The following is a 12750-nucleotide window of genomic DNA, read 5'->3' on the forward strand; positions in this document are numbered from 1 at the left end:
TAGTATTTCTTTACCAAATATTGTCGGCTATATTTACACAAATAAAGGCTAAAATAAATCATTAACTATTCATCTTTATGATTCATATCATTAGTGGACACAGTGCCTGTGAAGAACACAACTTTGGCCTAAAGTGCGTCTTTCAGCCTTTCAATGCTAATTTCATCATAGATGTAGGAAGAATAGAAAGGCACGCACTTCAGCTCCGGGTACTATGACCAGCATGAACCAAAAAACAAGTCAAGAACACATCTAATATTTAAATGTGGACTCCTATCGTTGTAGGAACGATTACAGCGTGTTTATTCACTGGCATACAATAGCAAACTAACAGTGTAAATTGTGTTCTGTAGCGTGTACGTCTATACCCGAACCCCTCCTCTCCTTAGGCTGGTCACTGGCAGTCTTCAGGACAGGACACAAACACTGAGGATCCACTGAGAGAAAAGTAGGCGATGTTGCAGCAAGGATCTTGTTTGTGGACATTGTGGGAAGGCTGTTGACAAAGTCCAAACGGATTGTAGATATTTTCAAGCTGGAAAATTGAGGTAGTGTGATCGCCGCAGTATCTTTAGATCACTTCTGAAAGGAATACAAAAATGTCGTCTCCAAGTCCGGGCAAGAGGCGAATGGATACCGACGTGGTGAAACTGTATCCTTTTCTGAACATAAAACAACAAGCCAAAATCAAATAGGCCTGCTTCATAATAATTGTCAGCTATCTAACGTTAATGTTGATTAAAACAGCATTTGTTCCTTGTGGCTGATAATAATATGTATTTACGTTGCTACTCGCTCTGTGGTATTAATAGATTCGGTTAAAAGTGTGTAAAGCTAAACACGTTGATGTTACTGGATAACGTTAACGTTAGCTCTGTGACTAACGTCCGATTCTCTAGGTTGGCATACGTTACCTAGCTAGCTAGCTAGCTAGCTAGCTCACTGTTTAGTCAGTAGAATAGCGAGGAATCTGACTATACGTTTAAGGTTTGTGAAGTCGCCTTTTAGCCAGCGTTAGCTTGCTATGTGTTAGCAATGCTCTTGTTTGCATCAATCTCGGAATCTTACGCAATGTGCCGTTGTTAGCCTTAGCTCCGAGGCAAAGTTAGCCTTTTGGTCAATAATAAGAGGTCCCACCGGACTGACAACACAATGTGAAGGATTAAAGAATACAGTTTTACATTTTAGAGACGCTGCTTTGGAAATACATATTTATTTGTTCATGATTTAGTAACGTTAATGTCAAGGTAGCTAGCCGTGTAGCATGCTAACACACAGTGAGAACAAATGAGGTCGATGTAGCGTAACAGAGACGATCTTCGACAAATGCCAGTCTGACTACATTAATTAACGTTTACACGAGAACACAGAAATCAGATGTTGACATATTGTGCTTTTTAATTTGTTTCTCAAACACTAATCTTGCGAATTGCAGAAAACACTAATTGTATTCAGAGTGAATAATATTCATAGTCACGGTTGGCGTCTTTTCCAAAAATTATACATTAAAGAATATGAAGCCAAAAATATAATTTTATCGAATTTGAATTATGCTAAAAAAGAAGAAAAACGTTTTATTTTTGTTAATTACATTTTTCTCTCAACAGTCTGATGTAACATGATGTTATCTTTTAATTAGTTTACAGCTGCCTGGTGTAGTCTTCTTGTAATAAGTAATCGTCGAATGTATATATTTTTTGTATTATTTCAAATTATTTGCGGTTATCAGCTGAAGTTTGCATGAAAGGATTTCTGACAGCGTGAGCTGAATTGTTTTGTTTTTGTCCTGCAGCTAGATGTTGCTCTCTGATTGGTCCGCCTGTTACCATCCGGAACATGGTGGGAGGGCGGGGCTTCACACACAGCTGATCGAGGAACAACAAGCATGCTGTACGGGGCACATGCAGGGACATGGGCTGGGGAACATCCAGTACTGAGCAATGTACTAACAGGCAGCTAGCGCTCAAACAATAAGATAGTTGTGTAATTCATTAGTCGATCAAAAGAAAATTCTTTTACACTTGCTGGTTCCAGTTTCTAAATGTTTCCTGTTTTTCGCAGTTTTTATTTTTTAAACTAAATATTTTGGGAGTTCGGACTTTTGATAAGTCAGAACAAGTTATTTGAAGATGTCACATTAGGGTCTGGGAAATTGTAATGAGGATTTTTCTCTATTTTCTGTCGTTTTTAGACTAAACAATTAGTTAATTTACCAGAATTATTTTTAATTTAATTTGAAAATGAAAATAATCATGCTTAAGACTACTTATTTAGTGAGTATAGCTTTAGTTATTTATAATTGATTGTGTTTAGGTTTTAAAAACCTTAAACCACAGATGCTATAGTGAATAAAAATAGTTTTATGTGCAGAGTATTGAAGTCCCAAGTCATGTTGTGTTTTTGGACAGTCATGTCTATAAAAAGATGAAAAGCACTAATAAAGCTTATTGTTTTATTGATGCCATTATTAAGTATGGATGAGAAATACAAGAATAGATAGTGGGGGTCGCCCAGGAAAAACGTTTTAGGAAACATCAGTTCTTCCTCTTGCAGTTTCCAATCCTAAGTGTAGAACTGTTTAACAGGATATGCGATACATAGTTTCATGTTGTGTCTTTAAATCAAATATGTTAGATACTTCCAACACATATACATTAGGCTGGACCAAAAATATAGCCATAAAGTTTACTGCATATAAGAGAGAGATGCACATTTCACACAAGCCACTGCGCCACTGCAATCAAATTTAGAGCTACTCTTGTCTTCTTGCTCAGTGGTTTGCAAACCTTTGTTCCACTGAGTGACTAAGCTTTTCAAACCTCCGTTTTACAGTTATTTTGCCTCCTCACAAGCTGTCTAGCTGTGTTGTTACTTGTGCTTCAGCATTTTGGCATTACCTCGATTGTTATTGGTAGAGATGACAGAGGATTTTCTGAAAGGATGATGAACAGTTCACTTGTGGGGTTTCAGTGGGTTTTTTCTTCTCCATCTGTCATTTTGTCAGTTTCACATAGTCGTTGACTGAATGCGCCCAACCTTTCTGTGTTGCTGTCAGACAGGGGGCTCGGTTTCGTGTCTCTTTCTGTCACCACAAGCTGTGATTTTGACACATTCTTCCCACCCAAATCACCTCACATCGTCTCCAGCTGTAGTTACCAGCAAAAAAGATTCAAATTCCCATCAGTTTTCCCCACAGCTCAGCTGGCTGAATGCAGCACATGAGTGTGTTTATAGGGAGTAATAGTTTGGGTTGGACAGTTGAAATAAGGGTGTGATAGTTAATATCATCATCTGTAGTGCTCGTTGTGATCTTTTCCAGGTTTGATAAAGATGATATCCTGTGCTGAGTGTGAAGTTGTTTTGGTGTCTGTTGGTTGAGTTTGTCCAACACTGCGTTATTAATCTCACTGCCATGGCTCACGTTATTCATCCAATGTTTCACTTCTCCTCAGATAAGTCCACAGAGAGAGAAAGAGGCCCTTTTCAGCCTGTTTTTGATTTATTTCTGTTAAACTTGTGTTTGAATGCTGTGCCTCTTGTATTTGGGGTTCACCTTTTTCCTTAACCAGACGTCAGCATTGAGAGCAAGCATGAGGTCACCATCCTTAGCGGACTGAATGAGTTTGTGGTGAAGTTCCACGGACCACCTGGATGTAGGTCACATTGGTTCTCCCTCTCTTTGACCACCATTTCACCAGCTTACTGTACATTTAATCAGCGTTTAGTGTTACTAAGTTTAAAAATGTAATTTTAACATACTGGATAAAGTTTATTTTAGACATGTTTTCCAATTGATTAAATTGTTATTTTCTTTTCAGCGTCGTATGAAGGTGGTGTGTGGAAGGTTAGAGTGGACCTGCCAGATAAATACCCCTTCAAATCACCGTCAATAGGTAGGAATTAAGTAGTAGAAGTGTTGTAGTGACGCCTTGCAATGTCGATACTAAATCTTACTCTGCAATGATTAAAACCTGCTTCTTCGTTGTTCACAGGGTTTATGAATAAAATCTTTCATCCCAACATTGATGAAGCGTAAGTGTTGCTCACAGTATTTTAGATACACCTTTGCAGTGATTGAAGTATTGCTTTCTAGATATTGCTTTATTCTAATTTAACATGACAAAGAGTGAATTGATTTTAATAGCAACAACCTTATGGGTGTGGGTGTGGGTGTGGGTGTGGGTAAATTTCATAGTTCTAATTGTTGCATGAAGCATATCCTCAATGTTTGGCATGAAAAAAGATTCATAGTATTGCATTGAGGAGAAGCTGATGTTTTTTTCTTGTTCAGGTCACTTGACCCCCCTGCTTTGCTTTGACAATCTCTGCTGGACTGTTATGTTATACTCAAAGTGTTGTTTCTTTTTCAGGTCAGGAACCGTGTGTTTAGATGTCATTAACCAGACATGGACAGCTCTCTACGGTAAGTCACAGCCACAGTTCTCGCTGTGTAAGCTTTATGTAGTTTCCCCGGTTACTCGGATTAACTGACTTACTGTAATAACCAATAAAATAAGACACAAAGGGAGCAGCTTAAACCTGTACAGTGCTGCTTCAGGCAGTTTAATCGTCTTACAATTTAGTGATAACTGCTGCCTGTATTTAGGTCGTGCATTGAGCACTGATAGATATGAAGGTCCTGAGGCTGAAAGGAACCTGATAAACATTCTCATCTGGAGGGTATTTTTCTCACTTTGTTAATTTTACAATGAATGTAACACTCTTTCCTTCTTCTATCTAATATTGACCAGATTTAGGTTTATATTGGAGTCATTGGGCTTTTAACTCCTAGTTCATTTGATCAAGTTGTGAGTCGTATTGAAAAGTTATCTCAACAGTACGTTACTGTTTCAAAAAATGTACTTAAAGTCCTCATGTTATGCTCATTTTCAGGTTCATAATTGTATTAAGAGGTTGTACCCAAATAGGTTTACATAGTTTAATTTTCAAAAAACACCATATTGTTGTTGTACTGCACATTGCTGCAGCTCCATTCCATTCCATCTTTGTTGGGAGTTGCACATGCATAGTAGCTAGGGAAGGACAACCAGCCATTCAGGAGCAGAGTATGAGGGTGTGCCGTGCACGTACGTTCGTCACGGAAGTAAAGGCTGGACTTCAATAGAGCAGTTTGGAGCATTTTGTTCTCAGCTGTGTGGGTGACTTTTTCACTTTGTAAACTTATAAACCACAAATAAAGATAAACAACACAAAAGGAAGGGCAAAAAGTGTTTTAAAATTAAACACCGTCTTTGTTTTAACAATAGAGAGCGTAAGAGGTGTGAGATTTATCACAGCTGAAGAGGGACAACTACGTTAATTTGTTTCTCTCAGCTAGACGTTTGTTGGGTATATGAAAACACGTTGATAGGTGGTTGCGTGTTTCGCGGGGGCGGTGTGACACCGGTATAATGAGCAGTTAGGGCAAATAATAATCTTTAGTTCTGATGACTAACAGACTGATCAAATGCAAGAATGCAGTAGATAAACTTGTTTGAACCTTGATTAAGGTATCATCATGATTTTGAGAACCATATAATTATATTGTTGAAAGTTTCAAAATATGTCACTAATAGTTATCCCTAACAAAATCCAGTGCTTAATTAATTTATACTTTTTTATTGAACCCAGAGGGGAATAAAACAATAAAAAAATCACTCTGTTGTTATAGCACAATACACAAACACACATGCTTAGGTCCTATACATGCACAAATGGGGAGATGTCAGAGTGAAGGGGCATGCTGCGACTGCTAGCGCCCCAAACGGACCACCTACCAGTCCATGCTCTGTACAGGGACTTGAACCAGCGCCCCTCCGGTTCCCAACCTAACTCCCTACGGACTGCACTACTGCCACCCCTTATTATTAACTATACATCTGAAAGTTGTTTGAGGCTGACAAAGAGGTCATCCTCCGCTGCATCTCTTGACGGTTTATTCACATACACAAAAGACTGTTGTAAAATCTTCATGTTGCTTATATTTACGTTTGCACGTTTGTGACATACACTCAATACAGTGCCTAAACACATCCTGTGTAGACGGCGCCCTGAAGCTGCTGCTCGGCTAATGTGCTGCTCACACTACGCTTCCTGTATAGACAGTGTTACGTGTAATCTGTTGTTATTCATTTTGCTACATTACATAATATACATATATATAGACACACACACACACAGCAGGGTTGAAGTTGCTACAGATGTCAGTGAAATTAGTCCAGTAAGTTGTCTGTCATTACTCACACTTTTAAGTGCTGTAATTGGTTACGTCTGACCAAAAACCAATACAACTCTACAGCCATACAGCTGTTTGACTTGAACATTTTCATTACAAGAGAGACCTCTAGTGGATCATGTCATGTTGTAGCTACACACATGACTCAGTGTCATAGTATATTTCATTTGTTCTCTGTACTCACTGATCTTTCTCCCCGCATCCGCCAGACCTCACCAACATCTTTGAGTCGTTCCTCCCTCAGCTGCTCGCCTACCCCAACCCCATCGATCCTCTGAACGGGGATGCAGCTGCCATGTACTTACACCGGCCGGAGGATTATAAACACAAGATCAAAGGTAGCACACCAGGGTTTAACGTTGAAAATCTGAAGTGGATGAGAGGTTGAGATGCAAAACAAAACCTGTATGGTCAGTGGTTGGTATGCCTGTTTCCTCTGTATTTCTGCATTTAGGGACTATACAATTTCTTTAACAAGATCTTGTGCAATTCCAAAATGCAACTGGGATTTTTCAAGGAGGTACAATAGCTACTTAAGTTAAAAGGATTCAACACACATTGTTCAAGTTCAATAATACTCATAGGCCATGTCATGTCAGTACATGGCTGCAACTTGCAATTCAAATTCAAAGTCTGTATTTCCAGTAGTTTAGATCATAGAACAGACCACATTATTATTAATACTGCAGAAGCTATGTGTGCATGTGAATATTAATTACAGGATATATTTTAACAAAACTATTAATTTTACTCCTTTTTAATTAGTAAATATCATTTGATGAGGACCAGGCTTGGGGAAATCCTCAGCTGACTAAATGATTTCAAGCTTTATTGCGTAACTTTTTTAGAATAATGAACATTTGTTACATTCAAGCCATTGGCAAATGAGTTGCTACGAAGCTAATACACACAACTCTCTCAGTATTTCTCAGAATGGCTATGTTCAGAAGATTGTGGCGTTTGGCGATTTTCCTGCACAGAACCTCAAGTGATGATAATTACCTCTTCTTAAGAGTCCATGTTTTTGTTTTTTTTATCCTCCGTGTCCTCCTTGGCTACGTAGCAACTGCATGGAGGAGGGGCGGGGATGATGCCCGTTCACCGAAGGCTTGTGTCATGTGGACCTGCCGACCATTTTGTTGTGATTGTTAAAAAATTCTTCATGGTGGAGACAGAAACGACGCACTACAGCTTTAAACTCAATATCCACATACTCGCTTGTTCTGGAGCTTTCGACTTAGGCTGTGCCATGTGTGCCGTAGGATTTTGAATATGATATGATAAAAAACAATTTATACCATGATGATGGCAATATTCTGACTTGTTTGTAACTTGTACAATTACTTGTATTTGACTGTTAATTTGGCAACTGATGTACACTTTATTGTACTGTTAAAATCTTATACAGAATCTGAATCTTTTATCAAATTATTTTCTTTATGAAAACAATATTTGGCTTTTAAAAGTATTTTTCCCAAAATGAGTCTTGAAAAGATTAGGGTCCTTTTCTAATCAGGGTCGTCTTATATTCCGACCAATAAAGTGTGCGTGTGTACATATACATATGTGTGTGTAAGTGTGTGTGTGTGTGTGTGTGTGTGTGTATATATGTATATGTATATATATATATATATATATATATATATATATATATATATATATAAATAAACCAGGTATGTCCAATTTCAGTCAAGCATGAAAATGAATTTGTTATATTTCCAAATAATTTTATTAGTTTTTTTTTTTTATGTCCAATTTAAAATATGCATAAAAACTGGTTGATGAAAACACAATTTGTATCGCATGTACTTCATCAACAGGTTAAGTTTGCTTAGTCGTCATGAAAATGTAGGTGTCCAAACCTTTCCATCCCAAGGACTTGTTATAAAAAGCTCATTTTAAGAGATTCATTCCTGAGATATTCCAATGTTAACTCAGTCTGCTGATGAAGACCGTGTGATACATTTGGACCTTGAGTTGAGATTGTTTGATTAATTGGTAAAAGCTTTTTTTCTCCAACTGTGACTGTAATTGATCAAGAGCCTTATGTGTCTTTTTCAGAGTACATCCAGAAGTATGCCACAGAGGAGGCTCTGAAGGAGCAGGAGGAGGGAGGAGGCGACTCCTCCTCCGAGAGCTCCATGTCAGACTTTTCGGAGGACGAGGCTCAGGACATGGAGTTGTAGTGAACGGGGAGATCTTGCCCCCTTCGCCTCACAGCAGACAGTTGTTTCCTAAAGAGCAGAAACTCAGTACTATATTCGTATTTAAACAAGACAATTTTTTACAGCAACACAAGGATTTTTATTGCTACACAAGGATTTGCAGTATGATACTGCAGAATATTAACCCTTACTACTTTCACCCTCCTCTTCGCCCTCGAGAGCCTGCTTAGATCCGAAAGGAGTGCATCATTCATTTCCACGATCTTTTGGTGGCTTCAATCAAGGCTTTCCCACTGCTTTTCCAGACTGAGGACAGAGGACTTACATAACATGCTCAAGTTCTTTTGTTGTTGTTGTTGTCTTTATTAAACATTTTACTGCATCATCGGCCATCTTTCCCTCGCAGACAGGACTGCAGGATGACAATCCACCATTTCTGAGCGGTCTCACCTTCAGAATTAGAAGGGCGTGGATTCCCCTTTTCACCTTTAATTTTGACTCTGCCCCTCCCCAAGGAGTTGCCATTACAATCACCACTTCAGAGGAGCTGAAGACCAGAGGACCACAGTGCGGTCATGTGTCGATTGTGTACAGACTGGTGTGGCTGCAGACGTCCTCTCTGACAGAACTGCCCTCTGTGCAAACCTGCTGACACGTCACACACACCATCAAACAACCAACGCATCAACCATCACAACGCTACAGCGTGCATGTGGGGGGGCATGAATCCAGGGAGAATCATATCTTATTGAAAACCTGTGTTTTACTGACCCCTGAGCAGAAGTCATAAGAGAAGGCTCAACATTCTGATGCTTTTCCTCTTAAACACCCATCTCCTCCTCTTCCTCTCCGTTTTAGGAAAGTGTTTGTCATTCTCTTATTATCTTTGTATATTGTGGCATGACACAGAAGTAAAGTTGTGTAGGGCTTTGTGGAGCTGTAGAAATGGGGAGGACCCCCCGTGCGCAGGGCCTCTGTGGGCCGGGTGGGGTTTGGTGGTGATTATCCAGGTCCTTGTTGAATTATTGACTTATTAACTTTGCCTATTGCTTGTGTGAACTATATTAGGTGTTTGACTTGCGTAGGGATAGTTAGTTTTTTTTTCTTTGCGGGTGGTGACTCCAATCATAATGTATTGTTTAATACTTCTATAACACACTAGTTAAAAGACTAACTGTCCTGTAAAGATGGAGGAGAATTAATATTTGTCTGTGGGATGACTCCCCACCTGCACCCCATTCTTAAACAAATGTGTCCCATCAAAGAAGATTTACGTTGTCAGACAGAAGTGCTCTTTGTTTAAGCCATTCAACACTGTCGCATTTACTTTTTCGTGCCGTTGATGGTCTTTTTTTTCCAAAAGGGTGGTCCCAAAATCGAATGTGTCTACAAGTTTAGTTTCATATATATCCCCCCCCTAAAAACAAGGAAATCCTCCTCAGACTGGGTTTGGTGATAACCAGTTTTCACTAGGGTTAAGTGAGAAAATAATAAATAATGTTCCTCAAAGTGTCAAACTCCAGAGTGGCAGTCTCGGAGCAGTTAAAAATAAAATTTGGGCACAGTTTATTAATGTTATAACTACTGTTATTCAGTTAAAAAGCTTTGGTTCTGGTTTAACCCTGGAGAGGTCACACGCTTGTTTGCGCCTGTGAGGAGGAGGCGTTACCAGAGCAATTGACAATTTACTGTAAAATGTCATGATAGTACACTGGCATGTGTTTCAGCGCAGGCTTGAAGCTTGAAGCATGTTTGTAACACGCATTCATCACATTGCAGTCTGTATTATGTGTTATTTCTGGAAGGAATCAAAAATCTGAATCGTAGTTTATCACCATTAAAATTGTCTATTTCTTATTGTTTGGAGAGAAATTGAGTATAATTAAAAAATGTAATTAAGTATCCCTTTATATTTTTTTAAATGATATGAGCTGTCTTGCCAGAGGGCTAACCTTCATTTGAGAATTAACATAGGTTGGTAAAACTAGCATTTCACAGTATTTTTGACATGGCATAAAAAATGTAATCGTTAAACAGCCTAGTTAAAATGGCTGTAGTTAGCCTCAGTAACCAAATGTGTGTTGGTGTAGATCTTAGGTCTACATGATGTCACAGTCATTTGCAACAACAAAAAACAAACCACTGTCCACCTGGGTCATCTGGATTCATCGGTGTACTATGTCTTTTTTTTTTTTTTTTTTGAGACACATATATTTGATGCCTATAATTTGTTTTAATGTTTTTATTTTAGTCTTCTAAGCCCTATCTCCAAGATACAAGCGGAGATATCCCTGACTTTTTAAAAGCAAAAAAAGTAATAAATGTGCTTCCCTTGTAACTTGAAGAAAGAAATAAAGACATAAAAGTGTTTGTGTATGTGTGTGTGTAGGTGCGCCTGCCCCTGTGCGTGTGCCCACTAACAATTTATTCTCATGATATCCATCACATTTAAGTTAGTTATTCAAATGGTTTCATTGGTTGAACCTAATTTTCACAGGGATCGGGACAAGTCACACACAGGGCGTAAGATTAAAATGGGGACATTCTTGGGACATTTGGGAGATCTCAACAATCAATCAATCAAGTTTATTTGTATAGGCCTTTACAATAGCCAAAAGGTACCCAAAGTGCTTTACAACAAAGCCATAAAACAATACATAACACATACAAAACATGCAGATACAATCAAAAGGGCTGTAGTGGTGCAGCGCTGCAGGACATTAAAAGCCTTCCAGAAATGCATAGAAAGGAGCATACAGAAGGAGGACACCTAAGAGACAGTATTTCCCTAGTCAGAATGAAATGCTAATTTAAAAAAGTGGGTCTTAAGCTACACAGACTGAATTATTCCAGGGCTTCCTTTGTCCACTAGATGGCAGTCCTACTGTTAGTCTTTTAGATTATTACAGACTGTAGAAGTCTTGGATCTGACTAAATGAAGAGGAGGTCTACTAATTATTAAACTTCTTCATTTTTTAAGACCTACAATTTTTATTTTTTAAACGTTGTTTTTATGTTAAATATAAGTTGGGAAAAAACGTATATATTAATTGCTTATTTTTTTTTATCTTAATGTGTAGGAAACGATATATGTTCACTTTCGTACGTATGTAGTCAGAGAAATGGCTGTTCCTTGTGACTTGTCACATTAGGAAAAACGCAGGTGTAAATAATAAAATTGAGGATGGCTGAATTCTATTCAGCGCCTTCAGTTTCAGGGTCAAGAAATTGTGCATGCTTTCACAGAACCATCATTAATACCACCACCTGTGCTTTTCCTTCCATGACCAGTCAAAATGTCTGCTGAGAAAAAGGCCTGTTGGTGAGAGTTTGTATGTTTTCTTCCAGGAAAAGAATTATGACAAGGTAGGCCTTGTGCCAATAAACATTCATAGTTATTTCAGAATTTTGACATTTTATCTCACGTTTTTTAAAATGATGGTTTACCTTAAGCCTTCTTATTTAATCCAGCAATTTTGTAAATCTATTTAATTTCTCATCCCATTGATATTCTATTGTTTTATAATGTGTTACTGGTTTCTGATATGGATAATCTTAAATAAGTAAATGAATGAAGGTGGTTATGCACGTCGAACTGCTTGAGCATGACGCTCTTCAACAGACAGCCTGGCAGCTTATAATGCTCTTATGAAATATTGATCGGTGTGGGGCTCTCTCTGAGCGTTTTCAGGTTTCTTGTTTCAACATCAGTTTAATTTGGCTGGTTGGCACGGAGGGTAACGACGATGCTTTTGACCATTGTGCTTATTTTTCCAGAAACCTTAGAGGACTTCATTCAATGCGATAGTATTTTGGATGACCAGCTCCTGTGAGAGTGATATTAAATGATCAGAAATTAGTTTTCTTCATACTGCCTATTTGCCTTTCTGTCGTGGAGCTCAGGTTAGGAGAAGAAACAATGAGTAAAATCTCAGAAAACTGATTTTGATGACATATTTTATTACTGAATGTCGTGTTATCAATGCAGAAGCATTTATGGTTGAGGTAAAGATAGTTTCAATGCCATTTTTGGGGGTTGAAACTGGTGTGGTGTTACTTTTTTAAAAGATCAAGAACTGCATATCGCGCAATGATGAGTTTTATAAGTCATAAAACAGAGGCATCACTTTTTTATATTATTTTAATATAGTGAAACCGGTGACGAGTGAAGTTATTTCAGCGTAACGCGAGCAGCGTTGTGCAGAGGGCGATGAGACGCTGCTGGCCGGCTGCGCCTCCTTCATAATGTATGGAGAGGACAAAGGCTGCACGGGTGCATTTCAGCGTCAACTTTGAAAGAGCCGTAACCCAAACCTGTCCTATCCCACTCTGACGGATTCACATCAGCTG

General features: G+C 38.5%; 1 protein-coding gene across 1 annotated transcript; it reads left to right on the forward strand.

Annotated features, from left to right (window-relative positions):
- The first annotated feature begins 380 nt into the window (after nt 1–380).
- On the forward strand, nt 381–9970 carry LOC117949593 (ubiquitin-conjugating enzyme E2 H-like). Its single transcript, XM_034879975.1, has 7 exons — nt 381–652; nt 3577–3653; nt 3819–3893; nt 3993–4032; nt 4371–4423; nt 6445–6573; nt 8297–9970. The coding sequence occupies exons 1-7, from the start codon at nt 600–602 to the stop codon at nt 8419–8421; spliced, it is 552 nt and encodes a 183-aa protein (XP_034735866.1). The 5' UTR covers nt 381–599; the 3' UTR covers nt 8422–9970.
- Nucleotides 9971–12750: the final 2780 nt, after the last annotated feature.

The sequence above is a fragment of the Etheostoma cragini genome, chromosome 8 (assembly GCF_013103735.1).
Source record: "Etheostoma cragini isolate CJK2018 chromosome 8, CSU_Ecrag_1.0, whole genome shotgun sequence".
Lineage (NCBI taxonomy): Eukaryota > Metazoa > Chordata > Actinopteri > Perciformes > Percidae > Etheostoma > Etheostoma cragini.